The 23,590-nt window shown below is 40.6% G+C and overlaps 1 protein-coding gene across 1 annotated transcript in view; it reads left to right on the forward strand.

Annotated features, from left to right (window-relative positions):
• Window positions 1-23,590, forward strand: part of LOC114653043 (lipoxygenase homology domain-containing protein 1-like) — a 394,200-nt gene that overhangs the window by 345,005 nt on the left and 25,605 nt on the right. Inside the window, 2 exon segments of the mRNA XM_051929357.1 lie at window positions 21,115-21,409; window positions 23,171-23,249. Coding sequence (XP_051785317.1) covers window positions 21,115-21,409; window positions 23,171-23,249 — 374 coding nt within the window.

The following is a 23,590-nucleotide window of genomic DNA, read 5'->3' on the forward strand; positions in this document are numbered from 1 at the left end:
GGTCTGGAGTTGATTCAAAGCACTGAATTTACATTTGGTAGCTGTTCACTGGAACTCATGCCAAAGAGGCATCAATGCAAGTGAAGGAGGTCATCATTAGGCTGAAAATAAACCAATCAGAGAGATAGCTAAAACTTTAGGAGTGCCCAAATGAACAGTATGGTGCATTTTTAAAAAGAATGAATGTTCTGGTGAGCTCAGCAACACAAAAAGGCATGAGAGACCACGGAAGACAACTAAGGTGGATGATCGCAGAATTCTTTAATGGTGAAGAAAAACCCCTTCACAACATCTAGCCAGGTCAGGAGCACTCTGGAGAAGGTAGGCATATCATTGTCAAAGTCTACAATCAAGAGATGTCTTAATGAATATAAATACAGAGGGTTTACCTTCAGATGAAAACCACTGGTAACACTGAGGGGAAGGCCAGATTAGACTCCAGTTCTGGAATAAATTCTTTAGACAGATTAAATCAAGATCAACTTGTACCAGAATGACGGGAAGAGAAAAGTATGGAGAAAGAAAGGGACAACTTATGATCCGAAGCCTACCACATCATCTGTCAAACAATGTTATGGCATGGTCATGCATGGCTGCCAACTGAAGTGGGTCACTGGTGTTTATTGATGATGTGACTGCTGACAGAAGTAGCAGGATGAATTCTGAAGTGTATAGGCCTATACTCTCTGTTCAGATTCAGCCACTTGCTGCAAAACTGATTGGAAGGCCCTTTACAGTGCAAATGGATAATGACCCAAAACATACTGCGAAAACAAACCAAGAGTTTCTCAAGGCAAAGAAATGGGATATTCTTCAATGGCCAAGTCAATCATCTGATCTCAACCCAATAGAGCATGCAAGATCATCAAATAAGCAGCAAATAAAGGCAGCAGCAGTAAAGGCCTGGCAAAGCATCTCAAGGGAGGAAACTCGGCATTTGGTGATGTCCATGGGTTTCAGACTTCAGGCAGTGATTGACTGCAAAGGATTTTCATCCAAGTATTAAAACAATACATATATTTTATATTATATTACTTCGTCCAATTACTTCTGAGCCGTTGAAAATGGAGGGACATTGTGAAAAATGACTGTAATTTCTAAAAGCTTAATGCAATACCTTTGTTAAAGCCCCTTATATTAAAGCTGAAATTCTATACTTCTGTCACATCTCGATTGCTTAATTTGAAATCTATTATGATGGTATAGAGAGAAAATTACAAAAATTGCATCAATGTCCAAATACTCATTGAGCTGACATATATATATATATTTCCTAACTCATTTATCCTGGGCAGGGTTAGCAATCATTGGCCACAACACAGGAACAACACCTGGAAGGCTTGCCGGCCCACCACAGGGCAAACGCACACATCCACACACACTAACTAGGGCCAATTTCACAACACCAAGCTACCTGTCAGCACGTCACCTTTGTAAAGTGGGAGGAAACAGCAGCACCCGCAGGAAACCCATGTGAGCATGGGGAGAACATGCAAACTCCACACAGGCAACACCCAGGACATGAACGCTGTGTGACGATGCGGGTTCTGCTTTATGCTCACTTCTTGCTTCTGGGAGCCCTTGAACCCAACACCGTCGGTAATGTCACCGATGAGCTTGACAGTGAGGCATAACAATGAAGCAAGGGGATGGTGCAAAAAATGCAAAGTGCTTTTATTAAAAACAGCAAACAAAAACAACAATCAAAAACAAAGTGTCCAAATAAAGTACAGCGTATCTCAATTACTTCAATAAATAAATAATCCATTAAAACAGAAATGAAATAGTGGAGGTTAAAATCCATTAGAAAACAAACAATCCCTTTAAAAACAACAAGGTTGTTTAAAAACAATGCCCTTGGTGTCAGCCAAACACCCCGCTAGGACTCAACTGTCCAGCTGCCTGCGAGCGCTCAATCGCTCACTCTCTCACACACTCTCCGGCTTTCTCCTCCCTGCTTCCTGCAACCTCTGTTTCTTTCTTTTACTTTTCTTTCCTACTCTAGCCGCCTCGCGCTTCTATTTATTACAGGGACGTGGATCAGCTGTGGCAATCCGCAGCTCCCAGGAACAATTACGGATGCGGACGACTCCTCACCTGTGCACTTAAGCGAGGTTCGCCCGCATCACAAATTCCCCAGGAACTGCTCGGCCACACACACACACACCACGCCCCCTCGCTAAGCCGTGAGTGCGGTGATTATTTATTGTAAAACTGGCCCTTTTGACATGAGCTGTGGACTCGCTATACCACACCCTGGTCTCCTTACTGCAAGGCAGCAGCACTACCATTCTGCTACCGTGCTACCTGAGTGTGTCTTTGGGTGTGTGTATACATATATATGTATGTATTTTTTGATATACCTTTATTTTTTGATATACTTTATTTTTTTATTTTGATTTATTAGACTTATTAATCCCTTTCAGAAAACTTGTCTTTTCCCATGACCTTTGGAGGTCAGAGCGCAGTGTCAGCCATTGCACAGCACCCCGGAGCAATTTTCAGTTTACGGGTCTTGCTCAAGGGCCCTGAGGAGTAGGATTCCTTCTGGCCGTGACGAGATTTGAACTGACAACATTCCAGATAGCAATGCAGATCCTTAGACACAGAGTGAGATACAAGAACACAAGAAAAGCTTTGGGGCAGCATCGTGACCCTGTATCATTTGAAAAACAGTTAAGAAAATAACTGTTGATTGAGTAAGATTGATAACGTCTTTCCAGACATGAGTGCAAAACAGAACTGAATTAAAATGGCAAATCTTCAGGTTATGAGTCTTTCCAGCAGGAAGAGGTGGGTCCAGAGGGGCATACACTGGAAGTGACGTCACTGGTTGTGTAGACATCATGGAAAAATTACCATCACCAGAGCCCTTAAGTTGTCCCCTACCTAACATTGTGTGACTGTATATATACTGTAAATATTAGGGAGTGGTGCAACACCCTAAACCTCAGACACAATTGCAATGACACAAGTCCTGGGATCAAACACATGGTTTATTAGCAAAAATACCTTACAAAGGCTTCTCACAGGTTGTATCTAAACTAGTGTTCTCTTTTCAGTCTCTGTCTCATTCTCCTTCATTGCCTCCTCCACTTCTCCCAGGTGAGCGTCGTCCTTCTTCCACCTGACCCTAACTAACCTGTATGAGGCAGAGTAGCTCCTTTAACCAGACACCTGGGAGTACTTCCAGTGCCAGGGCATTGTCCGCCAGAAACATTTCCAAGTCAATCAGAAACCCCACAAAGTAGGAGTTATGATCCTCTGCAGCACCCCCTGGAGGAACCCTTAGAACCCAATAAGGTTAAACCATGGAACTACAATTCCCAGCATACCCTGCAGATGTCTGACTGGGCACCAAAGCCCAGGGATGCTGCCCTCTAGCATATTGGGGGAGGCAATAGTCAGATCAGATTTTTTTCCCCTGTCTCTCCATTATTCTGGCCTTCTGACTGGGTAGGGATCTTTGGTCCATCCCAGCTGAGATGCCAGCATACCCACTTCCACATGGGCATCACCTACTAGCCTCCTAGTATGTATATATACATATATCACATTACATCTGAAATAAAAAATCACACGATACCTGTCTTAATGTTAACATTTTGATTTGTACAAGGAAAGAAAACTTTTACTAAAAATAAGGAAATAAAGCAGTGACAGGTTAATTTTGGTAAATTAATTGCACGATATATGTATACTATACAGCATAGCTGGCAATTGATCACATAGTTAGTGCAGCGTAGAAATAGACTGTTTATTGACGCCTGTGTGTGAAAATGGATGATGAACTAAACCAACTACCCAAGACAGACGTCTTTGTAAATGGCCCTCAGGGGCTTTCTTTTGGAATTTGTTTTATTTAATAATTCTATTGCTCCTTATGTTTATCATTTGCTTGTGTTTTGCAAAAATCCTGTAGGAGTTGCCCTGTTACTATACTGTTTGCATTTACTATACTATTAATTCCCCAATAGTAATGTCATTGGTTGATTTCCCTACTTTTTGTCAGAATTTTTATTGTGCAGTTGAAAATTTCAGTGTTAATATTAACACAATTAATGTGCGGTTTTTCATGACACATGTAACAAATGTGATATATATAATATAAAAATGAACCCTATAAAGTAAACAGCAACCCAAATTTTTGAACTAGGGAATGGGGAAATTCCAAGGGACTGGAAAATGGCAAATATTATATAATTTATTTTTAAAAAGAGGGAATGGGCAGAACTTTAGGCCAGAAGATTAATGTGCATCACAGGTAAAATAAGATTATTAAGGATAAGACTGAGCAACATCTAGCAAGAATATGAGTTTTACAGAACAGTCCACAAGGGTTCACATGATGGAGGTCGTGTTTTACTAACTTGCTGGAATTCTGTAAGGAAGGAATAGAAGGATATGATCAAATTGGTGCATACAATATTTTTATCTTGACTTTCAGGAAGCATTTGATAAGGTGCCACAGTGAGGTTGGGCATCAAACTAAAAGAAGTGGGAGTTCAGGGTGTTGTGTGTAGATGGGTGCAGTATTGGTTCAGACACAGAAAACAGAGGGTTAGGGTTAGGGTCAGAGGGTGATGAAGGAAACTTAATAGAATCAGGTGACGTTAGGAGTTATGATAGGGCCGCTGCTATTTTTAATATACTCTATATAAATAAGTTGAAAAGCAATATTTAAAAAAAGCTGGTCAAATTTGCAGATGATACTAAGCTAAGAGAATGGGCAGATAACCTGGAATCTGTTGAATCATTACAGAGGGTCTTGGACAGGATTGGGAAGGCTGAAAAATGAAAGTGCACCTCATGAGAAGGACTTAGGAGTCATATTGCACTGAACACTATCTATTTCCAATCAGTTTTCAGAAGCCATTAAGAATTAAGCAAAAGGAGATTAAGAGTAGACATGATTGAAGTGTGTTAGATTATGATTGAAATTAGTACAGTGAACAGTAGGAAACTTGTTATGGGTAAATTCTGCACAAACATTTGGATGTTTTCCTTCAGACAGAGAACCAGGGGCACATGAAGTAAGTTACAAAGTAGTGTGGTAGACAGTAGGACTTCAGTGACCCTCAGAACTCGACTTGATGTTATTTTGGAAGAATTAAGTGGTTAGGAGGGTAGCACGGTGGCGCATTGGTATCGCTGCTGCCTCGCAGTAAGAAGACCTGGGTTCGCTTCCCGGGTCCTCCCAGCATGGAGTTTGCTTCTTCTCCCCGTGTCTGCGTGGGTTTCCTCCGGCTGCTCCAGTTTCCTCCCACAGTCCAAAGACATGCCGTTTATGCTCATTGGCGATCCTAAATTGTCCCTGATGTGTGTGTGTGTGTGTGCCCTGCGGTGAGCTGGTGCCCTGACCAGGATATGTTCCTGCCTTGCACCCTGTGCTGGCTGGGATTGCCTCCAGCAGACCCCCGTCACCCTGTGTTAGGATACAGCGGGTTGGATAATGACTGACTGACTAAGTGGTTAGGACTGGCAAGAATTGTTTGGTTGTATGGACTGTTCTCATATAAATCTTTCTAATGTTCTAATTGAAATTCTGGAGTTGCCACTGTCCTTCCTGTTGCTTGATGTCTGGGAGTCGTGAGACTCAAATACAAAAATACTCTTAGACTGCCCTCTTTTTGAACTCTGACTTCTATCTTCTGTAGTTCCCTCTATGGCTCCTTCTTTCAGTTTCCTTTAGTTATCAGTTTGTATTAATTTGGGATAAGATAGAATGGGAAGATCACGGCATGAATGTATGGCCTAATAATCAATGACATCAAGTCAAGTCAGCATTAACCAAAACCCCCAAATGATTTTTCCAGCGCCTTGTTGAATCTACGACTTTAAGCATTCAGACTGTTCTGGATAATGATAGGAGTTCTGCTTGGTTCTGCATAGGTGTACCTAATAATTTGGTTACTGAGTATATTTATAAGTATGTATAAATACATACAGTGCCCTTGGAAGTTTCACATTTTATTATTATACAACAAAGAATGGATTTAATTCAGCTTTTTTGACATTGTCCAACAGAAAAAGTCTTTAATGTCAAAGTGAAACTAATTTCTACAAAGTGGTCTAAATTCTTCTTCTTTCGGCTACTCCCGTTAGGGGTTGCCACAGCGGATCATCTTCTTCCATATCTTATTGTCTTCTGCATCTTGTTCTGTTACACCCATCACCTGCATGTCCTCTCTCCAGAGGCATAGCTAGGGTTTTCAGCACCCAGGGACAACTGAAGATTTCACACCCTCTCCTGTTTGCCAAAATGCAATGGGAAAGGGAAAGAAATTTTTAAAATGGCGCCCCCTGGATGCTATGCCCGGGGACAGATGTCCCCTTTTGAACCCCCCAGCTACACCACTGCCTCTCTCACCACATCCATAAACCTTCTCTTAGACCTTCCTCTTTTCCTCTTCTCTGGCAGCTCTATCCTTAGCATCCTTCTCCCAATATACCCAGCATCTCTCCTCTGCACATGTCCAAACCAACGCAATCTCGCCTCTCTGACTTTGTCTCCCAACCGTCCAACTTGAGCTGACCCTCTAATGTACTCATTTATAATCCTATCCATCCTCATCACACCCAGTGCAAATCTTAGCATCTTTAACTCTGCCACCTCCAGCTCTGTCTCCTGCTTTCTGGTCAGTGCCACCGTCTCCAGTCCATATAACATAGCTGGTCTCACTACCGTCCTGTAGACCTTCCCTTTCACTCTTGCTGATACCCGTCTATCACAAATTATTCCTGACACTCTTCTCCACCCATTCCACCCTGCCTGCACTCTCTTTTTCACCTCTCTTCCACAATCCCCATTACTCTGTACTGCAAAGTGGTCTAAATTAATTAAAAATATAAAACACACCTAAATACTTTATGTGACACAACTGAGTCATCACTGGTGCCGTCAAATGGTTTTAGAATTTATAGAATTAGTTCAATGGAGACCACCGGTCTGTAGTCACGGAAGCAAATGGATCATATTATAAATGTGTCTGTATGAGGAAGAGCCAATTTCCTGCGAGTCAGTATGGTGGCCTAGCCTACACAATATGGACAAAAGATGATTCCAAGAAGCTCTGGGAAAAGGTGATTGAAAAGAACAAGTCAAGAAATAGAGACAAGTAAACATCCAAGTCACTGAATATCCATCCATCCATCCATTTTCCAACCCGCTGAATCCGAACACAGGGTCACGGGGGTCTGCTGGAGCCAATCCCAGCCAACACAGGGCACAAGGCAGGGAACCAATCCTGGGCAGGGCGCCAACCCACCGCAGTCACTGAATATCAAGTTAAATCAAACATTAAGGAACAGACTTTGGCACGGCTGCCAATCTTCCTAGTGCAGGCTGTCCACAAAAACTGAGTGATTGTGCAAGAAGTGACTGTGAGGGCAGCGACCAAGTGACCTGTGAGAACTCGGAAAATGTTATAAGCTATAGTGACTAAGATTAGAAGACACTGTGCACACAAGAATTGTTCCCGAGGTGCTTCATAAATCGTGGCTTTCCTAATAATTGGATGGTGGGCATCCCCTTTACAAGTCAGGATATTATGATGAAATGATAGAAAGAGACTGCCTCCCACTGCCATGTGATTCCCCCAACACAATAGGTGGTAGCATCCCTCTGGTGGACCTCCAGCTCAACAGGGCTACAGTAGAGCTATAGCCCCAATGTGCAGCTCTGCTGGGTTTCTTGGGAGCCACCAGGGGGTTTCTGCCTGGCTCAGAAATGCTTCCTGTGTGTAATATTGTGGTACCGGAAGTACTCCCGAATTAGCCATAAAAGAAGTCATTCCATCTCACCCAGGACAGTTACAGTTGGAAGAGAAGGAGGACAATGCTCGCCTGAGGAGGAGTGAAAAACAAAATGAATTGTATAGTGGAAAGAAGAAGCCTGAGAAAAGCTATTTATCATATGAAGATATTTATTTGAACCCATGATGTGTGTGTCTTAGGTTGTGTCTGGGGCATGAAGGGGCAGCCCCCATACAGGTCATAAAATAATTGCACTTTTCTTGTAGTACTGTGTTTTTAGATTCTTGAAAAGAATGATACTTTTCCTAAATTGTTAAACTGAAATGTATATGGTAGGATTCTGAGCCGTGCTTCTCAGAGTACTACTGGAGATTATTTTGGTGAAATATCAGCTTGCGGTGTGCCGTTTAATCATTGTTTCTTCTGATTTATGCTAGAAACTAAGACATTCTAGATGTGTTGGAGTGAAAGACCTTGTGACATTTATCTCTAAACCGTTATGATTGTGAATACTCTGCATATGTTCTGGTATGTTCAGCAGCCATATCACCTGTGCGTTAGAACAGGTCATCCTCCTTAAGCTAAGCATGTTCAGGCCTGGCCAGTAATTAGATTGAAAAGCTTGGGATGATGCTAAAAGAGGCATTGGTGAGGCCATCAGGAAGTGCTTACCCTGTGGTGTGGCACTGTGCTGTAAAAATGACACCATCCTTCGAATAAAATATAAAACTGAGGTACTGACTCAGTGTGGTCACTAAAGATCCCGAAGAATCCCACCACAGCTTGGTCATTCTGGCCTCTAAGCATCCCCTGACTCTAATTGGCTAACTATCTCCCTAACCCCTTCACCATATAACAGCTAATGTGTAGTGAGCCTACTGGCATAACAATGGCTGCCTTCGCAAAATCCAGGTGGGTGCAATACATTGGTGGTAGTTGTAGTGGTTCTTCACCGTCTATGTAAAAAACTTTGAGCAGTGAGAAAAGCGCTATGTAAATGTAATGAATTGTTTTTATTGTTAGTGCTATAGTGTTAGTGCTACATTTTGTATGTCTACCATAAATCTGCTTCCCCTGTTACTATTTAAAATTTCAGCATTTTCACCCTAAAGAAAAAAATGGTTTTTTTTTATAAAAAATGGTACTACAGTTGAGCTTGTCACACCCCGACCCCAAAGCATATATTTTCATTTTCACTGACTTCAAGTGAAAATTTAATTTTGTCTTTAATAATAAAAGTTTTGAAAAGTTTGAACACCTTGGTCTTTACCTCTCTGTAGCCCACTGTGTCTCTAACTCTACGACTACACAACATATGTTAATGTTTCCAGCTTTTTAGAAGACATGCTTTCCTAAAAATGTGAACAGAAAACTGTTTTTTTTTCCTTCTGATATTCTCTCATCTTGTTGTGCTTGGAGCGACAGATCTCTGTTCCCAGTGCCCGCAGCCCAGTTAACAACTGAGGCACCCAGCTGTTGCTTTCATTCTCAGCCATCTTTCAAGTTTAGCATTTGCCTTCCTTATACCTGCATCCAATTGTTATTTCCTTTCTGGAGTAGTCAAATTAACACAAATCCAGAAGGCTGTCTATGTGAGGGTTTAAAGGTTGTTGGATTCAAAAATAAATAAATTGATTGTGCCTCCCCCTAGTGGGCCTTAGTTGTAAAAGCAGCCAAGTGGATAATAAAAGCAATGTATATTTCTGTTTCTTTGTCCACAATTTACCTGCTGTCAAGACTTTGTCCAGTTTCTTGGAACCTAGGCCTCATTTTACCTCTCTTTGTTAGCTTTCAAAATTATCAAATGAAACATAGACATCTATGTACCCAAATGTTTAAACTAAATCTTACTACAAGTCCATACTGTATTAGGTATACGTGTCTAAAATATGATACCTCTTTTACCTGCTAAATGTCAAGATGAGAATGAAGACACACAGACACTATAATGGGGGTTTTCTTGAACAGATGTACATCAGAGTAGAAATGGGGACATGGCTTTGATCAGTCCCTTTGACAATGAAAGACAGAACAAGAGCTACTAAATGTGATGCAGTCTGGGCTGTGGTTTAAATAAACGTAATGTTTAGCCAAATAATAATGAATCAACGGCTATAAGCTCCATCATTCACAGCATTTACCTTTCACAAAAGTAGCGGTGCTGTTCAAGGAGAAAAGGCACAAGAGGAACCATAACTAATAAGCAAAACAAAGGTACTTTATCCATCCATCCATCCATTATCCAACCCGCTATATCCTAACTACAGGGTCACGGGGGTCTGCCGGATCCAATCCCAGCCAACACAGGGTGCAAGGCAGGAAACAAATCCCGAGCAGGGCGCAGGTACTTTATCAAAATCCATAATTCAAGAATAATATTCAAATAACAGGGAAGAGGCCCACCCACAAGCCAATAGCAAAGAATAGGTAGTGGTATAAAAACAGGCAACAGCAGACAACACTATTAATGGGACCAAGTAGACTAGACACCTTTGCAGAAGTAACCATGCATAATGCTTCAGCAAAGAGCTCTATACACCATTTATTTTAATTTCTTAAGCCACTATCATCACATGACTACAGCCCTATTAATATTACTCAGTACCAGATGATGGGTGAGTGGGGCTATGGAGAAAAATGGCGTGTGGAAGGAGGGGCTAAGGCTAGTGTACTGCCAACAAACACATGGGACCACGGTAATGAGTCCAAGTCAAAGATGGAAAAGAGATCATAACTAAGAAGACAAAAGAGACCCTAACCCTAACCCTATCCAGCCGGTCAACGGCTCACAGACTCTACTGCCTTTCCACCCCAGCTGGGAAGAGCTGTCTGATGGCTGCAACCCCGTTCAGGGGCGACTGGGCAACAGACAACTCGGCGAAAATACAAATCAGTGAAAAGACAACTCGGCAACAGACAACTTGGCGAAAATACAACTCTGCAAAAGACAATTCAGCGAAAAGACAACTCGGTGACAGACAACTTGGCGAAAACACAACTTGGCAAAAAGACAACTCGGCGACATCCTTTACCAGTTAAGTAATAGTTAGGTTCAAAGAGATTTCTTAATGATATTTAAATGACAACGTAGGTAGCCGGAAAATCCACAGAATCACCTGCTTTATGTGAGTCCCAATACATTGAGAGTAAAGATATTCCTTAAGCCATACTCACAGGTCACCTTTTGTATTCTAAATAATGTTATCATACGATTACAAACAATACAATTTATATAAAGGATTAGCAATTTTGGTTGCAGAAGATAATGTAAGATAGAGTTTGTTCCATCTGCAGAATAAAGTTTGTTTGTCAATTATATACGTTTATTTTCAACATTTTAAATCATGTTGTCATTTAAATATAATTAAAAAATCTCTTTGAACCTAACTATTACCTAACTGGTAAAGGATGTCACTGAGTTGTATTTCGCCAAGTTGTTTCTTCGCCGAATTGTCTTTCAGCAAGTTGTCTTTCGCCAAGTTGTCTTTTCGCCGGGTTGTCTTTCGCCGAGTTGTCTTTTCGCCGAGTTGACTGTCGCCCAATTGCCACCGAACCCTGCAACCCAGTAATGGGCACAGAGTGTTTTATAACACTGTAACATGTTTTTAAAATTATTTGCAAGGATTCCACCTTTACAACAAACACACAATTTTGATTTTCATTCTTTTGGGGGTCCAACGGGTTAATTTTGTGGGTTCACATCTTAAGCATATGTTGAGCCCAAACCATTCAAAATTTCATTGACAGCCATTGAATTTTATAGTGCTAAAACAAAAACATTTGTTCAAATTCCCTTATGGGGCCTCTCTGTCCTCACTAAAATGTTACTTCAAATAATTGTTCTGGGATGTTCAAGCTCAGAGGCTAGTCCTAATATTCCACTACACCCTCACCCTTTTTATTGCAATGTGGCCTAGTGCCTAGAACACTGAACTTTCAACCACAAGGCTGCTGGTTCAATATACACCTCCAATTCACTGTGCGTCCGTGATCAAGCCACTGTAAAAGAAGTAGTCTCAACACATGATAAAGGTTTGTGGCAGCCACCCGTACAGTATATTGTCCCTGGCTGCAAAAGGGTAAAGAAAATAAAGTTGCTTTGTTTAGGTTCAGTTCTAGGTCTTTTTTTTTTTTTTTTTTTTTATATATTTTATTAATTTTTATTGTAATCATTCCATACAAATAGGTCAATTTATAACCAAACAAATTAAAGACAAATCAAACCCCACCCCTGAGAAGGAGAGCTTAGCTAAAGGAGAATTGCTTAGAGCTTTTTAATAAGACAACAATAAGCAAAAGAAAGGGAGAAATAAATATACAGTATATGTAAATAAGAGATGGAGAAGGGAATTAAGAGCGGTTATAGTTATTTCTCTTATTCTAAAATAATATTGATTAAATCCTGCCAGGTTTTGAAAAAATTTTGTACAGATCCTCTAACTGAGAATTTGATTTTTTCCAATTTCAAATAATATAAAACAATCGGCTTCCCACTGACTTATCAGAGGAGAATTGGGATTCTTCCAATTTAACAGAATAAGTCTGCGTTTCAAAAGTGTAGTGAATGCAATCACCATTTGCTTATCCTTTTCCACTTCAAGTCTGTCTGGAAGAACACCGAACACAGCTGTTAATGGGTTAGGAGGGATTGTGACCCCAAGGCTGTCTGAAAGGCACTTAAAAATTTTTGTCCAAAATGATGTTAATTTGGTGCAGGCCCAAAACATGTGACCCAGTGAGGCAGGAGCTTGGTTGCAGCGTTCGCAGGTTGGATCCTGGCCTGGGAACATTTTGGACAGTTTTAAGTGAGACAGATGAGCTCGATATTTACGCATATGGAGCTCGAGTGAATTCTCTGCTTTGCTACCTTCCTCTCCTTTTCTGATATATTGATTAAGAGATCTTCTTCCCAATGTCCTCTTGGATCTTTGAAAGGTAGGGACTCTAATAGGATTTTATATAATGCGGAAATGGTGTTTAATTCCTTGGCATTGAGCAGTATTTTTTCCAGTATTGTGGAGGGTGCGAGGTGGGGAAAATCGGGCAGGTTCTGTTTAACAAAATTTCTAATTTGAAGATAGTGAAAGAAATGTGTAGCTGGGAGGTTGAATTTGGAACGTAATTGTTCAAAAGATGCAAATATGTTGTCTATAAAAAGATCTCTGAGCATTTTAATCCCAAAACTTTTCCAGGTATTAAAAACTGGATATATTTGCAAGGGTTGAAAGAGGTGGTTTTCTTGCAGAGGTGCCACCGATAAAAGATTTTCCATCTTAAAATGCTTTCTAAGTTGGTTCCATATTCTAAGTGAGTGAAGCACAATTGGGTTATTAGTATATTTGCGATAACTTGCATTTATTGGAGAGCAGAGCAGGGAATATAAAGAAGTACTACAGGATTTTACTTCTATTGCGGACCAGGCCTGTGTATGTTCATTTATTTGTGTCCAGGTTTTTATGGTTTGTATGTTTGCTGCCCAGTAATAAAACTGAAAATTAGGTAAAGCCATGCCACCTTCTGCCTGAGGTCTTTGTAGGGTCGCTCTTCGGATACGTGGGTGTTTTGAGTTCCAAATGAATGAGGTTATTGTTGAATCTAATTGCTTAAAAAATGATTTATTGATATATATTGGAATGTTTTGAAATAAAAAAAGAAGTTTAGGAAGGATATTTATCTTAACAACATTAATTCTTCCGGCTAGAGTGAGATGAAGGGTTAACCATCCACAGACGGCAAAATTTTGTTGATAAAGAGCTTTATGTTTACTTGTGATATTTACCCCTAGGTATTTAAACTGATCTGCTATGGTAAAAGGTAGGGTGTCCAATCTAATATTATATGCTTGTGAATTCACTGGAAAGAGTATACTTTTTTTCAGATTCTAGGTCTGAACTGATGAGATTTTGAAAGATGGTAGTTTTATAAGCCGTGAATCGGAAGTGATGTTAAATCAGGCAGGTTTTATCGTATTTGGCCTGCAGAGATAACAGAAGTAGGTTTAGTACATCCTGCCACCCCCTGGCCTGGCGGGTAATTACCTCCACTTAGTCCACTCAGCTCCTTCCTAGTCACACTTGTGTAATATCACCTAATGTGCTTATATGTCAGTTGCTTAAATCCATGAATAGTGCTAAACTTGAAGGATGGGTGAGTGCAAGAAGAACAGTTGGGTGCCTCTGTGGTGTGGGTATTGGGAAAAGAGATAATTTGCTCTAAGCACTACAAGATGAGGGAAGAACAACAGCAGAAATGGAAATTTACAATAATAGTATCCTGTCCCCTTGCATGTTATTGTTATGAGTAATGATGAGCAAACACAGCTGAATTTGCTTCACCTTGTGTTCAAAGAAAACAATGAAATGTTCGAGAATTTCTGCAAACACTGTGAAATATATTCAAATCAATGTCGAAGGAGAAACTGAACTAGTTTTGGGTGGATTATAATGGTTTAGTAGTCTTTTAAGTGTCCCTGAGGCCTAGGGTTGCATCTGCCAGCTATGTTGGATCAATTGTATTAAGCAAAAATGTGACCTGAGCTGTGCCATTGTGCCTCCCAGAAATGCAATTTTATACTCCAAGTCCTTTATCTCTCTGTGACCCCCAAGCTCCTACCCCTATGACTAACTAACACCTACAGAATGATTCAAGGGATCAGCGTTATATAGTTGGGGGGCTGTTCCTGTCACTACCCATTCTGCACTACATAGTGAGAGCATAACATGCTCAATCCAGAAGTGAAGACACACTGTACACAGAATCTATGCAGAACAACAAAGTATTTTTATAATATTATTATCCGCCAATGCACTACTCAAATGAAAATACTGCGAGTGGAAATCTGGTTGGAGTATTGATCAGGCAGTGCTTGTAGTGGACTGCTACTGCCAGAACGGAGTACCAGCACTTCTCCAATATTTTAAGTAATGTACTGGCAGTGTTGTGTGTAGTGCCAGTCTCTTCTAGCATACTGGCTTGCACCCTGCAAATCAAAGAACCCGCCCGCTTAACGATTGAATGTGAAAGTTTCGTAGTGCTTGAAACTTCAAGGTGGTGAACCCCCAGAGATTGTCAATCGGTATTGCGGCCCTTAAAACACCACATCCCCCAGCTTCTCCATTAACTTTGAAAGTATCACTGCGCTTGAAACTCCAAGAGTGGGGGACCCCCCCTCACCCCCACATCAGTATACTGGTACAAAAGCTGATTGGGCAGGTAGCATATATAGGGTAGCACAATTGCTTCGGAAAGCATCATGGGGCACAGGGAAAAAAAAAATTGTTTAAACCTTTGACAGAGCAAATTTTCAGGTCACAGGCAAATATTGCAAATTGTCTGCAAAAATGCTTTGTTGAATTTTGACAATCAACACTAGTTATGAGGAATACCATTTTATCTTATCTTATTTTACCATTTTTAGAGCAGTTTGATCTCATTGGTTTACTCAAACTCTTGCTGATTAACCTTCCCACTCTTAAAATTACTTCAAATTGGGGTGAATTAAAAAAAATAAAATAACACCTTGGCCTACTGACAACAGCATCCATCTAAAATGTTATATATTATAATAATTATATACTTAATATGCCATAAATATAAATACAGTATAATGTGAAGGGGACCAGAAAAGTAATATTAGTGTTTTTTCTTGGCAGTTTATTATTTTCTAGGTATTTCTAATATACATTTTTTATAGCTAGTCAGAATCTAGTTGCTGGATATCTTTAAAGAAGAAATATTACATAAAATAGTACAACAACTTCAAACGTGTTGGCGTGCCTCAGTTGTGCCCACACAAGCTGATGAACACAGCAAGGCAGATCAGATCTCTTCTTCTTTTTTGAATGGTAGCCTCAAGGAAAATGTTAGTTTAAGGGTATCTTCAGATCACACCTCACACTTTACCATTGTGTTACACCCTCAACGCAACAGAACAACAAAATAGGCCAAGCCGGCTGTGTGGAAGGGGAAATCCCTCAGCACTACCACTTTATCTGCTACATTTTTTTCAGCAGCTGGAATTCAGTTTACCTTTTGCTAAACTTGCCCTTTGTGTCATGCTATGAGCTTGAGCTACAGTATATAATGAACAGGGTGTCTATTCAATTGTAAAAACCTAACCTTTTATATGTTTCTTTTTTTCCTTATATTCAGAAAATCCAAGCCTAAGGTTTGTGCATTGTTCATTTCACCTCAGGCTAAGTTACTGGTACAATGCAGGGGGATGCCTTGAGTTGAGTGAACAATTCAGTTATTCAAATGGATAGAATGTATTTACTTCCATTAATTAACCTTTGGGATTGCTAGCTGACCCAAGAAAATATGTTTTGAAGATCTTCACTTGGATTTTATATGGCATGGCTGGCAATAAAATTAAATACAGAGCTGCAGTATAGAGAAATCTTGCCTTCAAGCCCTGCCCTGCATGAGATCTTATTCCATGTTTGGTTTAAGACGAGATGTGGCATTACAGGACTATGATGGGCCATCTTTAAACATCAATCAAAAACAAATTAAGCGATGTTAATCCAATACAATGCATGCAGCAGGAAGGTAGGCACATGTTGATATCTACTTACATTTTTTTGCCTAGTCTCTACATTTAGCATCATTAACATAATGAAATCTTCAGTTTTGCTAATGGTATCATTACATATCCTCGCTCTTTATTTTCACATTTTATGGTTCATTGTTTGATATCATGTTTGATACCTCTGGGTCTTCTTAGTGCCCTTTTGTAGCTACAGGAGACCTAGGCATGTTTGACTACTTTTGTCACTGTTTTTTTTACATGTGTCTGTGTAAGGGCATAGAAATATACTATATGAAGAATTATGTTCAAACTCACAATGCTGAACTATAAATTAAACAATATCTTCTCTCTATTATAAAAAAAAAATCTTGGGAGGGAGACGAGACGTGATCTTCTCTGAAGACATTTTGACGTCCCGCGAGACAAGGCAGTGAGACAACATTTAAAACAGGTTAGCAGCAGCAGCAAGCCAGCAAATGATCCGACCACTTCTTCTTAGCGTGTGTTCACCAGCGTTCAGCCCTCCCTTCACAACACTATCGGCAGAGACACGAAGTGGCAAAAGGACAGCTGATGCACAGGCTTTTAAATGATTGACGCGCAGGGCGACAAACAGAATACGCAGCTCACCTGCAGCAGAAAGACAGCAGCTAAACGAATGGCATCTCCTTAGCGTGAGTTCAGCTGCTCCCCCTTCACAATGCGAGCAGCGTTATGTGTCCTGTGAGAAAGAGATTTAACCATGCCCGGGGCAGCAAATAAAGGACAAGTATTGTTTTTACAAGATTTTTAATGAAAAAGTGAAAATAATGCATATGTAACAATTCCCATGAAAATAACAATCTCTTTAAATTGTATATCCGGTAAACCAAACCCGGGGGTGGGCGAGTGAAACTATCAGGGGGTGGAGCCCCCTAGTATATATAAAACTGGAACTTGAAAGGCAAGCAAGTCAAAAATTTCAACTGTGTGAGCTAATACTAATTTAACAGGCCAGCACACAGAACCACCTGAGTTTTAACCTTTATGAGACTATAACCTTCTCAAAAAAATCATCAAACTCATGACTTCTGTGCATTTATTTAAACTTTTTGTAAAAAAGGACAAGAGAAAGACAAAAATTTGGAGAGACACACAACCCCATATATAGTAAAGACAAAAATAATTGCAGCTTTTCAGCAAAAGAATGTCACTAACAACGTGAATCTCAGATCAGACTATCCAAGATAGTGACACTTCCGGTTAAATGCAAGCCAGGAAGGAGAGGCAGGTCCAGGTGGACAGATGCCAGACGTGATGTCAGAGGAGGTGAGGTCAATCATCCGGTCTGTAGAGGGAGGAAGTGAAGAGGTGTTAGAATACAGAGCCACTGTGTGGACTGCTGAGGAATTACCACCACCATAGCCTTTAAGCTGTCCCCAAGACACACATGTGTGATATCTTACATCTCAAAACACACCTAAATGGTTAAATAAGCCATCATTTTATCTGTTGAAATCTTTGATATTTTTCATCTTTTAACCAACTAATTTTAATTAATATTAGTGCAGACTGCTTGATTTTGACCTAAACTTTTAATCTTTTTTTGATCTGAATCTTTAGATTTTGTTTCATTTCTTTGGAATGTGCAAAACTAACTTTATTATTAGCATGGTGAAATTAAGATCAGAATGGACAACCAGCCTGAAAAAGAAAAACACTTAACGATTATTGATATAATCATGGCTAATTCCATGTGAGGTGAGGCCTTTAAGTTTGGGTTTGCATACGACATATAGAAGGCAGAGCAGAGAAGGGAACAGGAAAAAGAAATAAGAACAAGATGTCTGAATTCCCATGCAAAGATCTCTGCGGACTGCAGACAATCTGGAACAGCTGAATGGTCACACTTGAAAAGACTTATCTTCCATGTCCTGTATTTTCTACAATAGTATTTTCTAATGAGACATTTTTTAATTAATTTCCTAATTTTGCTACCATTGGTTTTACTGTATTTTTAATTAGTTTTATAGTAATTTTGATTAGGTCAAGGTATGATATTAAGAACTCCTGGTGTGGGTGACTACCATATTCTGCCATATTGCCAGGTGTTAGCAGCTGAAAAGAGACGTCTTCAATAGAAAGCACCTTGGTGAGCGGGCACCTGTTTTGATGATTGGGACAGGGTAGCTTATGTCTGAAGACAACTGTTTGGCCTGCTTGTCAGAGTTAGTGAATCTCTTTGCTTGAAACAGCTGCTCACATGCAGGTAAGGCTGTACACGTGGGGCGCTATAAAGGAGAAATATAATACACTCATACTAATAGCATAGTTACCATTAACTACAGTACCGGTGAACCAAAATAACAAACAGTTTGCGTAAAGAAGTGCTTTCTGACTTCTGTCTTAAATGCACTTCCCCTTAATTTCCACTATTGTTCTCAAGTATAATCTGTTACTCTGAAGTTGAAAGAATTCTGCTGGATCTACTTTCTCAATGCCTTTTATAATTTTGGAGACCTAGATAAAGTCCCCACCCAGTCTCCTCTGCTCAAGACTAAATAGGTTTAAATCTTTTCAGAGTAGGACATGTCCTTATGTCCTGGGATGCCCTTGGTTGCTCTCCTCTGCACAGCTTCAATTTCAGCGATGTCTTTCTTGAAACATGTTGAATAGAATTGCACACAACACTCTAGATCCAATCTGACTATGCAGTTCAGCATTATATAGACTAAGCATAACATTCCTCAATTTATATTCAGCATTTGTTTATGATGGGCGGCACGGTGGCGCAGTGGGAAGTGCTGCTGCCTTGCAGTTGGGAGACCTGGGGACCTGGGTTCACTTCCCGGGTCCTCCCTGCATGGAGTTTGCATGTTCTCCCCGTGTCTGCGTGGGTTTCCTCCGGGAGCTCCGGTTTCCTCCCACAGTCCAAAGACATGCAGGTTAGGTGGATTGGCGATTCTAAATTGGCCCTAGTGTGTGCTTGGTGTGTGGGTGTGTTTGTGTGTGTCCTGCGGTGGGTTGGCACCCTGCCCGGGATTGGTTCCTGCCTTGTGCCCTGTGTTGGCTGGGATTGGCTCCAGCAGGCCCCCGTGACCCTGTGTTCAGATTCAGCGGGTTGGATAATGGATGGATGGATGGATTTTTTATGATAAAACTTAACATTTCATTTGCCTTTTTAATTGCTTCTGCACCTTACTTAGATGTTGAAAATGATGTGTCCCCAAATCCTTTCAGAGGTTGCTTCCTGTAGGACAGTGTCTTACTTCTGGTATTTAAAGTTGACATTCCTGTTGTCCATCCGCACTTTCTCCATCAAACTGCACTGTCCAAGTGTTCACCCAGTTCTGAAGCTTATCCAAGTCTTTGTGAATTGCCTGATCCTCACCCTGATACTTGCTGCTGTGATGCATGCGCTGGCAATTTACTGAAGGATATCCTAAATGATTTATTATACCATTTGGAGAATCTTGCAGGCACAAAATTCTGATCTCTCTCATAGACATCTCATGAAGAACTTTTACCTCCCCTGTGCCAACCTAGTGGAGACCCTGCCCCTGGTAACCTCTTGTAAATATGGGATGTGTGTGGCAATAATCATTATGCTAACATATGCGAGATATGTTGTCAGGCATAGACGACTACCACAGAGCTTATGGAGACTGATTTGGTAAGGACACATGTATGGATTTAGCAGTTGCACATTGGCACATGTGTTTGTCAGTTCTTATCCCCAGCCAGGAATTTAACCATTCACCCTGTAGAGTCCGCTTAACACCCAGTTCTCCACAATCCACAGCATAAATGGTGTCAGCAATGACCAGAAGTACTGAAGAAGACCCTGCTGTTTTTCAGAAGTTTTAATAGGGTACCATTATGCTAATTTAAATAGCGTGTTCTCACTGAACCCATGACCATTTAAATATTATTTTTTGTCTTGTTCTTTCACTGCATATTATGAGTCATAAAAGACTGATCACGCTACCGTGGCTGTTCATTTGTCTGTCCAGGATTTTAAATCGTTTGACTTATCGACCTGAAATTTGGTACACATATACTACGTGACGTCTAATATCCACTTTTGGGGTGATGATTGATCTTCAAAGTTATTCCTCTCTTTATTTTATTGTAGAATCAACTCTCAGCAGCGGCCAGCAGGGTGGCCGTGTGGCGCATGCATATAGGTACCATTCTCATCCCTACCACCTTCGCCATCACTTCCCTTACCTCTTCATATCTTAAATCATTCTTGAGGCAGATTGAAGACTTAAGTGCCAGCTTAAGTGAAAAATTAAAGAAAACGTACTAAGTAATTGCAACACAAACACTGACTTAAATCAGTTTTAACGTGAAAAGATGTCAACGAAAGAAGAGAAGCGGGCCGCTAGGGTGGAGAAAAGAAGAGCAAATGAATGCTAAACGTACAAAGAAAGAGTATGAAAATTATGAATGCTCAAGTCAAGTGTATTCACTGCACGTTATCATGCAGTGTGCCGTTACTGGTACTGTATACATATAATTCAGGCATTGTAAATCCATTTGTTCATTGTTACGGTGACCTGGAGCCCATCTGACAGCATCAGCACAAAAAACAGCCCCAGATTAGATTCCATTTCATAACAGGGACATCATTAAAAATATTAAATCTATATACATTAAACAAATATTATAGATGCTGACAACTGCAATTTTCCCATGTGTCATACATATTGCATTTTTAATCATTTATTTGAAGGTTTTAATATTAAATGGCATACATTCAGTTTTATTCAGCATTGCTCAGTCTATCTGACTTATTTAGCCTCCTTTCAGTACCCATTTCATTGGACCTGTTGTTTCTTTTTCAGAGAATTTTATGTTGAAAATGAGGACTCGCCTGTACATAAAGAAGTTGTTTTGTCAACGGTAATCAACAAGCAGAAAACAGAGCAAAGTGTGCCAGAAATCGAGAGCAGGTCAGGAGGGATAGTCGAAGACACTGAAGATGTGACAGAACTCTCGATCCTCGTGTACACAGGAGATGTCTTGGCAGCTGGGACTGACGCCTCCGTTTTTATTACCCTTTTTGGTGATAAAGAAACCTCTGAACCAATTTTATTGAATGCTCCAGAAGAACAAAGAGATCCTTTTGAAAAAGGCCAGGTGATGTGACAATTACTCTTTCATGCTTATGTTTTTATACTATACAGTATTAAAAAAAAATGCTGTCTTGAAATCATAACAACTGTAACAAAAAATAATGTAGAAAATTAGTAAGACAACAACAGCTGAGTAGTTTTGCAAGCAGTAGAAGCTGATTGTCAGATTTCTTTATTAAACTTTTCTGAATATTGTAGAACTAAGGCTAAGTGCCAAGATTTGTTTAAACATACAGGAAAATAAAGTAGTTTGTAATGAAATAATGTAAATGGAGTGAGGCGAACAGCCCGGACACAGACAGGTAGACATGTTGGTTTCACCACACACACACACGTTTATTATTCATATTTACAGTGCAGAAACCCAGTGCCACAGCACCAATTACCCCTTAAGTCCTTGGCCACACAACACAATGCCTTCAGTCTCTGGTCCGCCTCCACTCCTCTCCACCAAGCTTCGTCCACTTCCACCCGACTCTTGCCAATGACTGGAGGGAGGCGGCCCCTTTTATACACCCCGGATGGACTCCAGGTGTACCCTGAGGGGCCTCTGTAGACACACCCCTGTGTGGTGGAAGCTCTGGCTGTGTACCCGGAAGTCCTCCGGGTGTCCCCAATCCTCTTCCCCTCAGCACTTCCGGGTGTGGCGGAATTGCTGAGGTCCAGGGCTCCCAAGGCATCGGGGTGCCCCCTGACGGTGACCACGGGCCCCTACAGGGTAGAGCTTCCATGCTCTGTACCCGTGGCCCCCAAAGCAACCAGGGCAGTCGCCCCCCTCGTGTTCTGGAGGAGGCACAAGCCCTCCTCCGGTCCTCCTGGGCATCCCGGCCAGGCATGAACCCCAGCCGGGTACCACAGGAGCCAAACAATATTTGTCCATTAGTTAATTGTTAAACTATAGGCTGTTGACAATAGAAAAGAGGAAAACAAAATCTCCAGTCAGCAGCATCCCTTGAGAAACCAAAACCTCTGGAGGGTCCATGGTCATTGATATCCTAGAAAGCCAAAGACAAAGTCAGACATATCATTGTCCTGAAGACCTCTGCCAGCTGGCTGTCCCCCAGCTCCTATGCATTCTCCTATACATTCAATGATGAAAATGTTGATTCCAAGGTGTCCAGTATCTTTAGTTGTCTTTTCCTTGGGTAGCAAAATAGTTCGGACGCAGAGCAGTGGCACCAAGGGCTAGAAGTAGGATGCAGAGAAGAGAAACAGAAAAGAAGGAGGTCAGTAACAGTTCATAATTATTGTATTACTTATATTTTTGTACGATAGACTAACAAACAGAAATGCAATATGCACAGATAATCAGTAGCTCTAATCAGGACATCTAGACTAAAGCAGTGACATTTCATCCTGAGACCGAATGGGCATTTCTTATATTAACAAGCAGATCGTTCCATACATAGCTTCTATGTATGCTCCAAGCTTAGAGTGTTTTTATATTCCATTATTTTATCTTACGGGCATACAGCAAGTTTTTCGCCTTTACATTTATCAGTGTTTTTGGCATAGCCCCCCTAGCTACATTTAATAGGTGTGGTTAGCATAAGATCCTCCTAAAGGTCCATGAGACATTTGGGCAAGTACTTGTTATTCTTGCCTGAGATCTACAGAGCAGTAAATGAGACAGGCTCATCAAGTAGGTATTCTGGGAAAGAATATTAGCAGGTTTTTGATATTAACATGTACTGTATTGTAAAGCTTGTTTTTGATATACATGACCTTACTGTAATTTAAAATGTGAAATATTTTCAAATTACAGGTCGACACATTTAAAATCAAAACAAAGCCATTGGGAAACTTAAAAAAAATTGAAATTGGCCATGATGGGAAAAGACTTGGTGAGTACCAGAGTCCAGTCATGCAGCATTACTGGGTGAGTGTTTATTGTGTCATCAGATCACCTAAAGCAAAAGGCACCAACTAACCTCTTAGGGTTGTAACGGCCGACCCCTTTACCCAGCCGGCAGCTACACTTCCAAGACCTGTGGCCTGGATGATTTACTGAGAAATAATCTAATTATCAAGCCGTACTTCTAACCAATTAAACTTTTCCCCCACAATCGACGATGAAAAGATAAGTACACAACAACAGGATGTAAAATTTAAACGGATTAAATGTATTAAATGAAACAAGACATGCAAAAAATAGAAACATATAAATAAATATCCCTCCACCCCA

Source organism: Erpetoichthys calabaricus, chromosome 6 (assembly GCF_900747795.2).
Source record: "Erpetoichthys calabaricus chromosome 6, fErpCal1.3, whole genome shotgun sequence".
In the NCBI taxonomy this organism is placed as follows: Eukaryota; Metazoa; Chordata; class Cladistia; order Polypteriformes; family Polypteridae; genus Erpetoichthys; species Erpetoichthys calabaricus.